At 39.4% G+C, this 17,589-nt stretch overlaps 1 protein-coding gene and 1 pseudogene across 6 annotated transcripts; one reads left to right on the top strand and one right to left on the bottom strand.

The window, feature by feature from the left end:
• Positions 1–1,412: 1,412 nt before the first annotated feature.
• ZNF790 (zinc finger protein 790) lies at positions 1,413–17,152 on the top strand. 6 transcript variants are annotated; one of them, XM_044256477.1, is made up of 6 exons: positions 1,413–1,727; positions 3,445–3,533; positions 9,061–9,145; positions 10,328–10,454; positions 10,732–10,827; positions 14,661–17,152. In XM_044256477.1, exons 3-6 carry the CDS (start codon positions 9,137–9,139, stop codon positions 16,325–16,327), a joined length of 1,899 nt encoding a protein of 632 aa, XP_044112412.1. In that variant the 5' UTR covers positions 1,413–1,727; positions 3,445–3,533; positions 9,061–9,136; the 3' UTR covers positions 16,328–17,152. The 6 variants fall into 6 exon arrangements, with proteins under 6 accessions (XP_044112412.1, XP_044112415.1, XP_044112411.1 ...); XM_044256480.1 differs by lacking the exon at positions 3,445–3,533 and having other exon boundaries at positions 10,331–10,454; XM_044256476.1 differs by lacking the exon at positions 3,445–3,533.
• LOC122911618 lies at positions 5,896–6,352 on the bottom strand (annotated as a pseudogene).
• Positions 17,153–17,589: the final 437 nt, after the last annotated feature.

Here is a 17,589-nt window from a genome sequence, read left to right as displayed (position 1 = left end):
AGTAGTAACTGAGGAAAATAATTTTCATCCCTGAATGGGCACACTTTTCCTTTGGCAAAGCCTTTAGTGTGGAGTTTTAAGTTAATTCAATGAAGAGTTTTAACAACTAGCAAGATAAATTCATACAGTTTGATTTGCACTTATATAAATTTCAAAGCAATTTAGTGATCTAAATAGATAACTAACAACCAAGATATTTGTGGGGTCCCCCAATCCAATGGGGGCCACCAAATGTGGGGTAATCTGGTGGAAGCCAGATGCACAGGCAGTGAAAGAATTCACCCAAGGCAGAACAAGGGAGATAGAAGTTTATTGACAGCAAAGCAGACTGCTGTGAGGCAGGGCTGGGGGGCTGTAGTTAAGGGGAGAAGATAAGAAGGTAATGGAAAGTATGAAATTTTCTTTTCTGGTACCTGTATCCACCCATTGGTCAGCTAGTGCTTATGATTCTTTTCAGTTGGGTCTCCTGAAGGGCCTGTTTGTATTCAGCCAGGGAGTTACTGTGGGCCCTTCTATCTTACTCAGGTTTCCATTGTTCAAGTTGATTGCCTAAAAGCGGCCTCTACAATATTTTTTACTCTAATAGTCAAGTAGAATAATGGTCAGCTAGGGACTGAGATCAGAAATATCGCATGCACAGACCATTTCTTCTTGAGATACCAACAATGTACTCTTCATGAGTATTGAGATACACTGAACTGACCGTACACATTCTATGCACTTTTCTTCAGGTATTTTACAATAAAAATATGTTTTGCACCTATTTTACAATAAAAAATATCTTCAAAAATTATTTTTAAAGGATGAATTTGAAAGGACTGGAAAAAGTTACTCCTCTGCCAGAAAGTTTAGACATACTGTCCATCTAAAGGATGAGGGAAAAGGAAGCAAATATTAAAAGCTGGCAAGTATTAACTTCAGGGAAAAAAAATATAGAATGTGGGGAGACATGAACAACATTTGCAAAACACTAATGTAAGCTTGAATATTAATTTAAACTAAACTCTTTAATGGTAATTGGAAGATAAGAATAAGGAAAGGATTTGTTTGAAGATGTAAGGGATACTACACCTCGGTTAAAGGAGCTCCCAAGGCTTCGCAGAGAAGGGACCCTCCTGGGATCCGGCCCCTTCATCCCACCCCCAGGTCGATGCTTGTGGGATAAGAGAGATCCGCCAGGCCAGGCCAAGGCTTAGACGGGGGAATGGTAAGGACTTGCAGGTCGCTTGGCACTAACAGGACCTTTCTGTCACGCCGTATCAGTCAGATGCCCAGAACGCGAACCCAAGCCGGGAAGGATTAACCCTTCCTTTGAGGTAGTTCCAGGACTCTAAACTACATTTCCCAGGGGCCATCGCGTCCAAGGCTACTTCCGGTAAAGGCCGCATTGGTTTATTGTCCATGTTCCCACACTTAGACACAAATTTGTGGAGGAGCGGCGTGGAGGCCTTGGTGGAGTTTTGCGTTCTAAACGCGGCCTGGAACTCATGGAAGCCCTCTGCCCCGGATGTGAGCAGTTATGAGGGCGACGGTCGTTGCCGAAGCCAAGGCCTGTGAATTGAGATTGTCGGCTCTGGGCTCTGAAAGGCTGTCCAGGCACTGACTACATTTTTCAATGTCCACCATAGCCAAGGCAGCTTCCTGTCCGCGCACCAACGCTTTCAGGACCGTAGGAAGCATTGCGCCCGAGTGCCCGCGGAACATTCTTGTAGGGACCGCAGGGTCAGGTAAGAGAGTCTAAGGCTCAGAAGCGAAATGACCCCTGAGGAGCCAAGGCCACTGGGGAGGACAGTGAGCAGTGAGGGACTAATGTTTCTGAGTCTCAGACTTTGCCAGCAAGAGGATGTGGGAAAGAAGGTTGTAGGGAGCTGTGTATGTGTATGTCCGCTCCCGCGCGATCAGGATGGGATCTGTTTGTGCTTGTGCAACATTGTAACGGGAGCGGGATGTGGGGGTAATCGCTTAGGAGCTGTAGGGTTGGAGGCGTGTACGTGTGTGTGTTTGCATGCGCCCGATGGTGAGGGGAGCTGTAGGTGATTGTCACGACTATTCAGGTGTGATTGTGCTTGTACATGATTGTGACTGCTCCACTGTATGCCTGACCGTGTGTGTAAATGTGGTAGCAGCAGCTGCGGAGCCAGAAACAAAGAATACTGTGTTTAGTAACAATTACACTTATTTGTAAATGTGTGGAGAGCAGTTTCTGTGGTGGCCATTAGTTGGGTTGAGTCGGGTAATATAGAATGTGGGGAGAGGAATAGGGGACAGTGTAGAGAACACATCCCAAGAATTTCTCTGTAAATATGAGCAGAGAAATAGAACACCAGCTAGTGGGGGTGGGGTGGGGAATGACAACGTTGCAGTATATTGGTGATACTGAGTCACAAGAGAGGGAAAAGTAGAAATACAGGTAGGAATGAGTAAGCAAGGGCTTATCTGTGTGGATGTAGTGCAACTGCAAGAATAAAAGAGGGTAGTAGTGTTGCAGAGAGTGAGCGGTGAGCTCAGGTTTTCAAAAAACAAGGAGCAATATCCTGTATTTGGTAGATGTCAGCAGCAGTGAGGTGTGGTGTATTATGAATAATCTCAGGGCATGAAATTACAAACTAGAGCTTTTTAGGAGGAGAAAAAGAGAAAAGTCTGAAAGTAAGAACAAGGATGATGCCCCGCCCCCGCCCCCCCCCCCACCCAATGGCAAGAAGCTGTGGTGGGTAGGAGAGGGAGATGTTGAAAAGGCAGCAGAGTCCTTTGGAGAGAGCCAGGTTTCCCTTAGACCCAAAGGTGAAGGGAATATTCAAAGAAATGCAAGTTGGAGATAGAAGAGGGGTTTGTTATTAATTAATTATGAATTCTGGAGAGCATACTAAAAAGTGTCAAGATTTGGGGAGGGCTGAAAAGGGGGTACATCCAACTGATTGGGTGGGAGTACAGTGTCTGAAAAGAGAGATTATTAGAGAATCTAAGGTTTATGATGGACATAAACATGGATATAGAGAATATTGATGCTTATTCTGTGTTGGGTTCAAGACTGTTGGAGAGGAAGTGATAGAATAGAAAGAGGTGGATTTTTGAGTATCCATCAGGAAGAGAAGAGCCAAGGACAGAAGCTTTAAAGGTCGTTGGGGTAGGCAAAGTCATCTCTCTGCAAAGATGGGTCCTGATCCCTGGAACCTGTGAATATTTTGCTTTACATGAAGGGAAAAAAGGACTTTGCAAACAAGATTAAGTTAAGGACCTTGAAATGGAGAAATTATCCTAGATTATCCAGTTAGGCCCAATGGATTCATAAAGTCAGTAAACCTTTCCCAAGGGTTTAGAGTCAGAGGGAGCTAGAATCAAAGAAGAATGATCAGAGATAACAAAATTGTTGGCTGAAGGAAGGGAGCCATTGTTGGTGGCCTCTAGACTCTGGAACATAAGGAAATAAATAATTCTCCCTTAAAGCATACAGAAAGGAACACAGCCCTGCTGACATCTTGATCGTAGCCCAGTGAGAAACATCTCAGACTTTTACCCAACTGCCTAAGCGTAAGGTAATAAATTTGTATTGTTTGAAGCCATTGTGTTTATGCTAATTTGTTGCTTAGTGATAGAAAACTAATATAGTGGTATAGTGCCTTAGCCTTAGTGCTATGGAAGGGGTCTTGAGTACTGTGACATGAAGGGAACTCAGTCCCTATTGATAAAGTTGAGGAATTCAGGTACATAGGCCCCCTCTTTGCTTGTAATTTCTAGTTTTACTGCATTATGATATATATATTTTTTATTTGATAGACAAAGATCACAAGTAGGCAGAGAGGCAGGCAGAGAGGGGGTTGGTGGGAAACAGACTCCCTGCTGAGCAGAGAGCCCGATGCAGGGCTCGCTCTCAGGACCCTGGGATCATGACCTGGACCAAAGGCATAGAGGCTTTAACCCACTGAGCCACCCAGGTGCCCCGCATTATGATATTTTAATGTTGGAATTTAATGAATTTTTCTTTGTGATCTAATATATGGCAAGTCAATAGTATTTGTTTTCCACTTAATTTGTCTTTGCTTGACAAAAATGCATTAAAATATTCTGTAAATAAAGTTTTATCTTACATAACTTGTAGCTTCTGCTTTATTAAAGTTGCTACTGTTAGTTGATGTATATTCATCATCATCATCATCATCATTATAATTATAATTATTTTTAGAGAGAAGGGGAGGGAGAGGTAAGAGGCAGAAAGCAAACCTTAAGCAGGCTCCATGCCCAGCATAGAGCCTGATGCAGGACTCGATATCGGAGATCATGACCTGAGCACAGATCAAGAGTTGGATGCTTAACCAACTAAGCCACCCAGGAGTCTCTAGATAGTCATCATTATTTTTATTGTGAATTGTAGGCTTTGGTACTTTAGCATGCTCAAGATCATAGCCCCTGTTGTTTGTTTTTTTTTTAAATAAACAAATTCTTTTCTTTTTTTAATTTCTTTTTTTAAAATTTTAAGTAGGCTCCACACCCAGTGTAGAGCCCAGTGGGGGTCTTGAACTCACAACCCTAAGGAGAAGACCTGAGCTAAGATCAAGAGTTAGACACTTAACCAACTCTACCACCCTGGCACCATTGCTTTTTTTTTTGTTAGTTTGCATTTGCTCTTTATATTTTCCCCATATTTGTAAAATTTGCTTTTTATCAAAGTTTATCAGATATACAGCCAAGTGATGATACAATCAAAAATTTTCTGAGATTTTCTCTATTCTCTCTTTTAAGGTGGAAATATGTCGTGTAGTAGTTTAGAAAGCACTCTTGTGAATAATACTCCCTAAGCTGTTGCAGCATAGAACTTCTTATATCCATTATACTTGAAGGACAGCTTGGCTGCATATAAAATCTTCGATTCTGTCATTTATTTTCCTACAGGTATACTTGAGAAACTACCTCACTATTTGGGGCTCTGAATTTAGCAGTGGAGAAGTGTTAACAACTAAATTTCCTTTTTCTCATAAGTAACTTGTTATTTTTATCTTGATTTCCCATGGGTTTTAGACTAAAATTTTTTGCACTCAGTTCTGAATCATTTTTCCCTGCAGTATACTATGTCTTTCATTGTGTAAATTCATGCTTTATCTCAGGAAATTATTCTTTTTTTTTCCAATTTATTTATTTTCAGAAAAACATTATTCATTATTTTTTCACCACACCCAGTGCTCCATGCAATCCGTGCCCTCTATAATACCCACCACCTGGTACCCCAACCTCCCACCCCCCCCGCCACTTCAAACCCCTCAGATTGTTTTTCAGAGTCCATAGTCTCTCATGGTTCACCTCCCCTTCCAATTTACCCAAATTCCCTACTCCTCTCTAACGCCCCTTGTCCTCCATGCTATTTGTTATGCTCCACAAATAAGTGAAACCATATGATAATTGACTCTCTCTGCTTGACTTATTTCACTCAGCATAATCTCTTCCAGTCCCGTCCATGTTGCTACAAAAGTTGGGTATTCATCCTTTCTGATGGAGGCATAATATTCCATAGTGTATATGGACCACATCTTCCTTATCCATTCATCCATTGAAGGGCATCTTGGTTCTTTCCATAGTTTGGCGACTGTGGCCATTGCTGCTATAAACATTGGGGTACAGATGGCCCTTCTTTTCACGACATCTGTATCTTTGGGGTAAATACCCAGGAGTGCAATTGCAGGGTCATAGGGTAGTTTTTAATATTCTCTTCCTTGATTTGGGTCTGCTTATTTGTAGGTTGGATTATCTCTAACTTTCATGGGGTCTGCTTATTTGTAAGTTGGATTATCTCTGACTTTCATGGTTTTCTTCCAATAATTGTCATCTCTTTCTTTTTTTAATTTTGTTCTGCTCACTAGTTTCTGTATTCTTTTTTTATGATGAAAAAAAAACTATATTTAGATTTAGCCAGCTAGACTCAGTTTAGATGATCCCAATTTTGTTGGCAACATCCAAGGCATCATAGTCAGGGGCCAGTCAAATATATGCGTTCTTCTCTCCATCAGGCCTGATCAAGATATTGACCTTGGCCACATCAATGTCATAGAGCTTCTTCATAGCCTGTTTGATCCGGTGCTTGTTGGCCTTGACATCCAAAATAAACACAAGCATGTTGTTGTCTTCTATTTTCTTCATAGCTGACTCAGTAGTCAGGGGGAACTTGATGATGGCATAGTGATCAAGCTTGTTTTTCCTGGGGGCACTTTTTCGAGGGTATTTGGGCTGCCTTCCAAGATGCAGAGTTTGGGGTTGTGGGAACGTAGGTGATGTGTGGATCTTTTTTTGTGTGACTGTGGACGCCTTTCAGCACCACTTTCTCGGCCTTCAAAGCCTTTGCTTTGGCTTTGGCTTTGGGAGGGGCAGGTGAAGGAAGGAAGCCCCTGCCCCCCCCCTTTTTTTGGCGCCATCTTCGTAAAAGGGTAGTTTCTGTATTCTTTGTCCATGCACTTTCTGTGGTATTTGTCGTACCTTGTGCTTATTTGTTCTTCATTTCTAAGGTGATTCTGCCTAGGTCCTCTTTCACTTTTGTATTTAACGAACTCTCACTTATAGTCTCTCCCTCACTTCTTCCCCATTCCTGAAATCATTACAACATTTGTGCGTGTAGTCTTGCTGTGATTATATCATAAATTATTTTTTTACTCGTACTGGAATGTTGGATAATAATTTTAATCTTCTCTGATGTCTTTTAGACAGTTTTCTTCATACATAGGGGTATTTTGGCCTCTTTTCAAACATATCTAACAATATCTTGGGACACAATGGTTCTAATTTTGTTATTTTTTTTGGAAGGTGATAGATTATCTCAGAATAGCTATCACTGGTGGTTTCCTTGTGAAAAGGTAGTTTTTAGTTTCTTCTGCTCAAGAGTTCCTCCTCTGTAACTACAATAAAAAACAATTTCCTTAAAATAGAGTTCTCTGGGGCACCTGGGTGGCTCAGTTGTTAAGCCTCTGCCTTTGGCTCAGGTCAGATCCTAGGGTCTTGAGATTGAGCCCTGCATTGGGGGGGGGGTCCCTGCTCAGCAGGAAGCCTGCTTCTCTGTCTCCCACTCCCCTTGCTTATGTTCCCTCTTTTGCTGAGTCTCTCTCTGTCAAATAAATAAAATCTTTTAAAAAATTAAAAAATAATAAAATACAGTTTCTCTACAGAGAAAGGGGAACCCTCTTGCCCTGTTTGTGAGAATGCAAACTGGTGCAGCCATTGTGGAAGACAATATGGAGGTTCCTCAAAAAGTTTAAACAGAACTCCTGTGACCCAGCGATTGCAATACTAGGTATTTATCCAAAGGATACAGAAATACAGATTCAAACAGCATTATCAGTAATAGCCAAACTATGGAGAGATGCCAAATGTCCATCACCCAATGAATGGATAAAGAAGATGTGATGTGTTTATATATACAAAGGAATATTACTCAGCCATCATAAAGCATGAAATCTTCCATTTGCAACAACATGGATGGAGCTAGAGTGTATTACGTTAAGTGAAATAAGTCAGAGAAAGACAAATACTATATAATTTCACTTATAGGTAGAATTTAAGAAAGAAAGAAAGATGAATATATGGGAAGGGGAAATGAAAAAAAGGGGAGAGTAAAACAAGCTATAAAAAACTTAATGATAGAGGGGCGCCTGGGTGGCTCAGTGGGTTGGGCTGCCGCCTTCGGCTCAGGTCATGATCTCAGGGTCCTGGGATCGAGCCCCGCATCGGGCTCTCTGCTCAGCAGGGAGCCTGCTTCCTTCTCTCTCTTGCTCTGCCTGCCTCTCTGCCTACTTGTGATCTCTCTCTGTCCAATAAATAAATAAATTCTTAAAAAAAAAACAATGATAGAGAACAAACTAAGGGTTGACAGAGGGAGGTGGGGGAGGGATGGGCAAGATGGGTGATGGGTATTAAGGAAGGCACTTGTTATGATGAGCACTGGGTATTGTATATAAGTGATGAATCACTGACTTCTATTCCAGAAGCCAATATTGCCTTGTATGTTAACTCCTAAAATTTAAATGAAAAATAAATAAATAAAATATGGTTCCTTTGAACAGCCAGGTTTTCTTTGTAGTTCAGAACATAACCTGGTTCAGAAGGACTCCTACTATCAGTTCTGAGTTCCCCAGTGTCTTCTCTGCTGCAGTTAAAGAATATAGCCAGCGGTGCTTAGCTGGCACAGTGGGAAGAGCATGTGACTCTTGATCTTGGGGTTGTGAGAGTTTGAGTCCCATGTTGGGTTATTGAGTTCACTTTTTATTTTTTATTTTTTTATTTTTTAGTTTTATTTTTAGAGAATACAGCTAGGATCCTAACTTATTGATGAGGCTGGTATTACCCAGATACCAAAACCAGACAAAGCATGGCTCATAAGAATTTGAGTGCAGGGGCACCTGGGTGGCTCAGTGGGTTAAAGCCTCTGCCTTCAGCTCAGGTCATGACCCCAGGGTCCTGGGATTGAGCCCCGCATCTGGCTCTCTGCTTGGCAGGTAGCCTGCTTCCCCCTCTCTCTCTCTGCCTGCCTCTCTGCCTACTTGTGATCTCTGTCAAATAAATAAAATCTTAAAAAAAAAAAGAATTTGAGTGCAATAAATCTCAACAAAATATTAGTAAGCCAAATCCAGCAACATAGGAAATGAATTATACAGCATGACCAAGTGGAATACATCCCAGGAATGTAAGATTGTCTGAACATCCAAAAATCAATTAATAGGATATATCATATCAATAGAATAAAAAACAAATATCCCATGGTTATTTTAATAGATACAGAAAAAGCATCTGACAAAAGCCAATACCTTCATTTATGCTAAATGAGAGACGCTAGTCACAGTAAGTTCACATATTGTATGATTCCATTCATATGAAAGTCCAGAATAGGGAAATCTATAGAGACAGAAAGTGAAATAGTGGTTACTTAGAACTGAAAAAGAGGGAGAGAGAATGAGAGTCACTTGGGTTTTGGTTTGGGCCAGGATTTCTGTAGACTCACTTTGACCTTTATTCAGGGAGAAAATGGCATTCTTAGTCCATTTGAAAGCTCTGAGGAAAATGTGACCTCTCATGATTCCTTCCTTCTAGCTCTGCTTTCTCAGGACTCTACTTCACCAGGAGAGGAGTCTAGAAGACTGATCGATTCTTGGAATTTTAAGTCATCATGGCCCATGTGAGTTGGAATTGCCTCTCGCCAAAATTAAAATCATTTATATCACATTGGATGAATACTTTTCTTTTTTATCCTTAAGCTGCTTACTTGAGTCACTATTCATCGTGGTAAGTGATATTTGTGAAACAGTCCACTGCCATCCCTAGGTGTCCCTCTTCTCTCCAGCATGGCATTCAGCACCTCCCATGTCCCAATACTTTGGCAGAGCACTGAATGAGGAGAAATGCTTTCCCTTAAAAGAAATAGTAGAGACTATCTTTTCAAACCTGTGGCTTAACAAGGTGGAACTGAGTGGTTCAAAGGGATACACTACATGAAAACTTCTATTTATTCTGTAGGATGGAGTGTTTCAATCAGTAGAGGTGAGAGTTGGTGTTGGTTGGTATTCATTTTATTCATTGGCACTTTATCGTGCTTTTAAATAGAGGATTGATGAAAGGTTAAGTTCAGAGAGATCTGGGATCTTGCCAAATAAATATGAGAGATTAATATTATTTATTTATTTGACAGAGAGAGATCACAAGCAGGCAGAGAGGCAGGCAAAGAGAGAGGGGGAAGCAGGCCCCCCAATGAGCAGAGAGTCCAGTGCAGGGCTCGATCCAAGACCCTGACATCACGACCCAAGCCAAATGCAGAGGCTTAACCCACTGAGCACCCAGGCGCCCCTAGCGAGATTAATATCATAAACAAGACATGTGCTGATTGTCAGCTACTTATCCTAGAACCCAGTGATTTTATACAGTCCCACAGAAAATGGTATTCAGTTAAGAAGTGTGTCTTCTAAGAATCTTTTCAACTTCAGCTAACAGAAAATTCAACTAAAAGTAGCCTAAGGGGAGAAGCATTTATCACATAATAAATCTAGAGTTAGTCATGTAAGCCTGGCATGGCATCCCAGCGGTATCAACAAAGAACTCTTAATTCTGGACTGCCATCCTGTTGTCTGGTGCTTGTCACTGGAAGGTCATAAGGACATTGTGACTGAACAACTGAAGACTGTAAGAGTATATAGGCACTCAGCTTCAGTCACACTAATTTCCATGTCATTTCCCCCATACGACAGGCAGCCAACTTCAGTTTTTGCTCAGTGAGTATACTTCCTACAGTGCCCTTCTCATTTCTTCCCCCTTGTATCTAAAAGATTTTAATATTTCACCATGATGCTTGTGTTGTTTGTTTCAGCAGTTGATGATGTTCAGGGATGTGGCTGTAGACTTCTCTCAGGAGGAGTGGGAGTGTCTGGACTTGGAACAGAGACATTTGTACAGAGATGTGATGTTGGAGAACTACAGTAACATGATCTCACTGGGTAAGATTCAGAACCTGACCCCAGAAATTTCTGATTTCTACATTGTGAATTTTTTAATTGTCTTTCAAGGATCTAAGGGAATTTCTGATTTCCTTCTGGGAAAATGGTTTATGCTTGGTAAGTTTGGGAACCTCCGTCTTCTCTATCCTTTAGAAATACTTTATACCTTTTTCTTGCTGTTCCTATAATTGTCTCTCTTCCTTCGTAACTGAGGGACTAGATGCAGATTTTGAAATCTTTACCACATGGTTATTTCCTATTTCTTATCTCTGATCAGGACTTTGCATTTATCAGTCAGATGTGTTCTCTTTACTGGAGAAGGGGAAAGAGCCCTGGATGGTTTCTCAGGATGAGACAGGAGGACCTTGCCCAGGTGAGTGAGGGCTGAGCTGTCACAGGGAAACCATCACTGTAGATAAGAGCCCAGATGTTTAGTGAGGCAGCAGCATCTCTGAAATATTGGCCTTGAGTCTCCTCAAGAGATAAAAACCTGTGGATAACAGTCTGAGACCTTTTGACTCTAGACCTAGAGTCAAAGAACTCTTCACCATGCATTTCCAAAGGGCCCTTCTCTTCACCTCCAAATACCACTCCAATTCAGTGCTCTTCAGTTTCTTTCCCTCATGTTATAAAAAGGTAAGTGTCATTCTTTTTTTCCAGTAGTCAATTTATCAATGCTTTGACACAGTTTCTTTCTCTCTTTTTTTATTTAGATATTTGTAAATTTCATTTAGATATTTATAAATTTCCCCCCAAAAAATATTTGACCCTGTTTTTATCTTACCTACTATATCTTAAAATTTTCTTATTTTGCCTAAATTCTCCTTGCTTCTGCATTTCCTGCACTCAGTAATTTGTTCTTTTAACCAACATTTATTGATTTTCCAATTTCATTTTGGGATCAGAAGGGTTAACAAAGAGTAAATAATCTATTAAGAAAATTGTATTCTCTTCTGTGACTGGAACATGCCCATAAATTTTGGAAAAATAGGCTCTACATTAAGAGAGGGCCTGATAGGCTGCTTAATTGAAAATCAGGATAATAGGGGCACCTGAGTCACTCAGTGGGTTAAGCCTCTGCCTTTGGCTCAGGTCATGATCCCAGGGTCCTGGAATCAAGCCCTGTATTGGGCTCTCTGCTGAGGGGAGCCTGCTTCCCCCTCTCTCTCTGCCTGCCTCTCTGCCTGCTTGTGATCTCTGTCAAATAAATAAATAAAATCTTTAAAAAAAAAATCAGGATAATAGGTGAAAGTGGCTTCTGGTTACAGTGAATAGTGAGTGGCAGAAGAGAGTTGAAGGCTAATGGAGGACAACAAAGAGAGTGCAATGTCATAAAAGACAAGTCCTGGCTGTCAAGAGGAAACAAGGCAACAAGGCACATATTTGGCAAGTTGAGACTAATTGATGAATTTTCTATTATGGGCAGGACTCAGATTGAAATAACATACTCTTGGAGCTTCCCCCCCCCCACAGTACTTGCTAATTGTTTATTTAGGAGTTTTTTGTTGTTGTTGTTGTTTTTTAATTTGAAATATCAAGGAAAGAAAATAAATTTTATTTCCTTATTGGAATCATGTTTTTAAATTCCAGAGGTTATATTTGTTTTAAAATCATTCTTTTTCTGAGCTATCAATACCTGAAACAACTGGAATGAATCTCCAGGATATTGTGCTGAATGAAAAATGCCAAAGGTCACATGCTAAATGAATCCATTTATAGAACATTTTGGAAATCACTAAATTATAAAGATTAAAAATATTATATATATATTTTATATTATATGTAATATACACTATATTATACATATATGTATATTATGTCTGTTTGCATTCATATTATCTGGTTATTTATTTAATTTTGTGCCAGATAGCGTTTGCAAAACGTTGTGGTTAAACTATTGCCTAAAGTACCTTCCTTCATAGAGGATTATTTGCTTCTATCAGGTACCTGAAGGCATGAACATTTTGCTTGCTTTCTCAATCCATCACCCTCCTGAGTCACTGAGATGGTTTGAAACTGAGCTATAGTTCCTGTATAGGTCTACCTCTGTTTTACCCATATTCCATGATTATAGCCCTTCCATTGTATCTAAACATGATGAATGTTTAGGACTGCCCTGTTGACAGACCCTGGTTACTAATCTCTATCTTCTCAGCCCCTAAGATAAGGTCTGTCAATCTCTAAGCCAAATGCTAGTATCAGTACAATACGAATAGTAAAAATTGGCTGAGCCCTTCAGTATGTTCAAATAATAGTAGTTGTAGTATTTTCTTGTTTTGTTCATCTAAAATATTTTACCAGTAAATTTGATATCCAATACAGATTTGGTAGAGAATTTATAAAATAACCACAGATGAAATCTGACAATTTCATCAGATCTGGCACATATAAAAAATGAGTCACAGGGGCACCTGGGTGGCTCAGTGGATTAAGCCTCTGCCTTCAGCTCAGGTTGTGATCCCAGGGTCCTGGGATTGAGCCCCACATCAGGTTCTCTGCTCAGTGGGGACTCTGCTTCCCGCCCCCGCCCCCACCCTGCCTGCCTCTCTGCCTACTTACGATCTCTCTCTCTCTCTCTCTCTCTCTGTCAAATAAATAAATAAATAAATCTTTTTTAAAAAAGAGTCACAGAGTGGTCCTGCTTGTTCCCAGCTCATGCCAGACTCTTTGCCCTTGGCAACTCCTCAAACCATTTTCTTTTTTGAACTATCACCCATAATTATGTCCTTTAACCTAAATGCAACATACCTTTGTTACTGAGTTCCTACTCTCTGTTAATTCTAGACTAGATTACTTCCCACATACTAGACTGATATTCTGTTTCCCAACATTACTGTTTTTAAGCTCAGAATTATATAAAACATTCATCATAATATCTTCCAAAGTACTTGAAAATTTGTAGATACTTTATAATATTTTCAGTGGCTTTTCATAGACAGCAAAGGAAGAAGAGACCTAGGGAAGGGCTTGAAAGCATAAAGCAGAATGGATGAACAATACAGCTATTCTTAAGAAGACAAAAGCAACTTGGTGGAGTCATGTGACAGAAAGTTGAACTTGGCTATGCACTGTGGAGGAAATGAGCAGGGTGAAGTCTTTGCTTGTACAAAGGCAAATTGAAAAATGATTAAGTAGGCATGATTACATTTCTGCATATTTGTCTTTGAGTTAGTTTAGATATACTTTTATTTCCTTCTATCTGTACAGAAAGTAATATGGAAGCAGTATATGTACTCATTTCAGTAAAGATGGAAGTGACATTAATCATATGATTAAATGATCCCAATTGTGCCTCCCAGTACCTGGTTTTTGTAAGATCCTTTATTCTATCCTAAATTCTCCCCATTTCTTTCTTTCTTTTCTTTTTTCTTTCTTTCTTTCTTTTTTTTTTTGGTCTTGTAATGTATTTTTTACAGAGTTATTTTCTTTCTTTTTTTTTTATAAAGATTTTTTTTTAATTTATTTGACAGACAGAGATCACAAGTAGGCAGAGAGGCAGGCAGAGAGAGAGGAAGGGAAGCAGGCTTCCCACTGAGCAGACAGCCCGATGTGGGGCTCGATCCCAGAACCCTGGGATCATGACCTGAGCTGAAGACAGAGGATTTAACCCACTGAGTCACCCATGTGCCCCTACAGAATTATTTTCTTAATGCCTAACATATGCTAAGGGTTGATTTACCATACTGAGTGAAACAGTCTTATCTTTACATTGGCATTTCATGACTGGGTAGTACTTTAATAATCATGCTTTTAATTTAACTACTCAGATGAATTTCAGTAAAACAAAGCTTTTATATATCTAATAACCTCAACTTTTATTAGTTCTCTTAAATTTCTATTTATTTTTTGCCCTTTTTTCATATTGCCCAGAATTTGAGAATTTGTTAAGTCATTCACTTGTGTGCCTTATGTCTTTTAGGATTTACTTTTTCTTTTTCTTCTTTTTTCAAATTTTATTTATTTATTTGACAGCAATAACAAGTAGGCAGAGATGCAGGCAGGGGGGGGGGAGCAGGGTCCCTGCTGAGCAGAGAGCACAATGCAGGGCTCTATCCCAGGACCCTGAGATCATGACCTGAGCCGAAGGCAGAGGCTTAACCCACTGAGCCACCCAGGCACCCCTACGATTACTTTTTATATCTACATTGGACATTTTGTTTGTTTTTGAATAGTAAAACAGTATGAATTTATTTTCTTGTTTTTCAGACATGCAGTCCAGATGTCAGAGCAAGAAGTTATCACCAAAAAACATCACTTTTGAGAGAGAATTGACTCAATTGGAAATTTGTAAAAAATACAGCCTTGAATATTTATGTTTTAGGGGTGATTGGGAAAGCAAAGATCAGTCTGAAACACAACAGGAAAATCAGGAAGAATGTTTAAAGCAGGTTATACTCACCAATGAAAAAATGGCCACTTTTAACCATCACACAGCTTTTAACATACATCACAAACAGAATACAGGAAAGAAACTGAATGAATTTAAAGAATGTGGGAAAGCCTTTCCTTCTGGCTCAGACTGTACTCAACATCAAGTAATTCAAACTAGGGAGAAATTTTGTGAAGAATATGAGAAAACCTTTCTTTCTGACTCAGAACCTACTCAATATCAGACAGTTCATGCTGCTAAGAAGACATATGAATGTAAAGAATGTGGGAAGGCGTTTAGTTTGCGTTCAAGTCTTACTGGTCATAGGAGGATTCATACTGGTGAAAAACCTTTTAAGTGTAAGGAATGTGGGAAGGCCTTCAGATTTCATTCTCAACTTAGTGTCCATAAGCGTATTCATACTGGCGAGAAGTCTTATGAATGTAAGCAATGTGGGAAGGCCTTTAGTTGTGGCTCAGATCTTACACGACATCAGAGAATTCATACTGGTGAAAAACCCTATGAATGTAATGAATGTAGGAAGGCCTTTAGTCAGCGATCACATCTTACTAAACATCAGAGAATTCACACTGGTGAAAAGCCTTATGAATGTAAGGAATGTGGAAAAGCTTTTACTCGTGGCTCACACCTGACTCAACATCAGAGAACTCATACTAGTGAGAAATCTCATGAATGTAAGGAATGTGGAAAAGCCTTTATTCGTGGTTCAAATCTTGCTCAACATCAGAATGTTCATGTAGGCAGGAAACCCTATGAATGTGAGAAATGTGGAAAAGCCTATATCTGGAGTTCACACCTTGCTCGACATCAACGAATTCATACTGGTAGGAAACCTTATGAATGTAAGCAATGTGGGAAGACATTTATTTGGGCCTCGTATCTTGCTCAACATGAGAAAATTCATAATGAGAGGAAACTCTATGAATGTAAGGAATGTAGAAAGACCTTCCTTCATGGCTCAGAGTTTAATCGACATCAAAAAATTCATACTGGTGAGAGAAACTATGAATGTAAGGAATGTGGAAAGACCTTTTTTCGTGGCTCAGAACTTAATCGACATCAGAAAATCCATACTGGAAAGAGACCATATGAATGTGAAGAATGTGGAAAAGCCTTTCTCTGGGGTTCACAACTTACTCGACATCAGAGAATACATACTGGTGAGGAACCTTATGTATGTAAAGAATGTGGGAAATCTTTTATCTGGGGTTCGCAACTTACAAGACATAAGAAAATTCATACTGACACAGAATCCTATGAATGTAAGGAAAGTAAACAGATCTTTGGTCACCATCCATATTTTACTAAACAGAAAATTCACAATGGTGATAATCTCTATCAATGGAAAGACTATGGGAACACCTTTAGTCAGGACTCAGACTTTGCTCAACACCAGGATATTTACACTTTTGAGAAATCCTATGAATATAAAAATTTTGAGACATCATTTTCTCCAAGCTCTCACTTTATTTCACTCTTATAAAATCTTAATGATATAAAAATATAAGAAAGTATTCATGACTCATTACTTGATGTCCAATAATTGCTTCTTTTGAGAAACCCCACAAGTGTAAGTAATACTGAAAAACTCTGTCAGAGTACACAACACACTCAACAGCAGAGAATTCATAATGCAATCTGCATTAATACAGGAAAGCATTTACTGGATGGTTTTCCATTTGGAATATCAGAGTAAAACCCTATGAATAAGATAACACTGTGAATCTCTTCTGAATCATTTTTAAAACATTCTCCACATCATTGATATTATTCTGCATAGAATTTAAATCTAACTCACATAGAGCACCCTTCCATCACTATTTAAATCTTGTTACACTTCCATAAAATTATACCAAAGGTGAATTTCTGTTATGTAATTAATCTTGGAAAGCCTTGACTATGTCATTCACCTTCTTTGGTATGCCTTAGTTCCAACAAATCTTATCTGTATTTTTTGGAAAGTAACTCAAATCTGTGTCTGTTTGCTTATTTATTTGATTATAAGGGTTAAATGAGCTTGACTACTTAAATGACATCATGGCCATCATTAATTTTAGTATTGGACCATTTCTATGAGAAAGACCTTGACAGTATAATGAATATAAACAAATATGCCAATAAGATATATGTCTTATGGAACAGTAGGATAATTCTGAAGAAAAACCAGTAAAACAGAATGAAGGGATGAAAGCTTTGAATCAGTATTCGTTTGCTGCACCAAAAAATCCATACTATAAAGAAAGCCTTACTGTTTTAATAAAAGTGGGGTTGTTGAATGCTCAGAAATGTTTTTTGTTTTGTTTTTAAAGGCATTTAGGGGACGCCTGGGTGGCTCAGTTGGTTAAGCTGCTATCTTCGGCTCAGGTCATGATCCCAGGGTCCTGGGATCAAGTCCTGCATCGGGCTCCTTGCTCAGCAGGGAGCCTGCTTCCCCCTCTCTCTCTGCCTGCCTCTCTGCCTGCTTGTGCACTCTCTATCTGACAAACAAATAAATAAAAATAAAGGCATTTGGAAGTGATCTGTCTCTAACAAATTTCTAAAGCCAAATGTCCTATTCATTTTATCACCACAATTAACATTTAGAAATTAGAAAATGGCCAAATGAATTCCAACCTCTTGGAAATGGATTACTATATATATAAATAATTATCAAAGTAATAAGCAAATCAAAAGTGAAATTACAGGCTATTTAGTTGTGAATGATAATGAATCTCATATATCAAATCCTATGAACATGATCATGGC

Source organism: Neovison vison, chromosome 7 (genome assembly GCF_020171115.1).
Source record: "Neovison vison isolate M4711 chromosome 7, ASM_NN_V1, whole genome shotgun sequence".
In the NCBI taxonomy this organism is placed as follows: domain Eukaryota; kingdom Metazoa; phylum Chordata; class Mammalia; order Carnivora; family Mustelidae; genus Neogale; species Neogale vison.
This window is presented reverse-complemented; position numbering and strand designations above follow the sequence as displayed.

Bases quoted from the DNA above. Each gene is read 5' to 3' on its own strand.
- ZNF790 (XM_044256476.1), top strand. The intron at 10,455-10,731 runs GTAAGATTCAGA...ATCTCTGATCAG, and splicing joins CAGTAACATGATCTCACTGG to GACTTTGCATTTATCAGTCA. The intron at 10,828-14,660 runs GTGAGTGAGGGC...CTTGTTTTTCAG, and splicing joins GACAGGAGGACCTTGCCCAG to ACATGCAGTCCAGATGTCAG.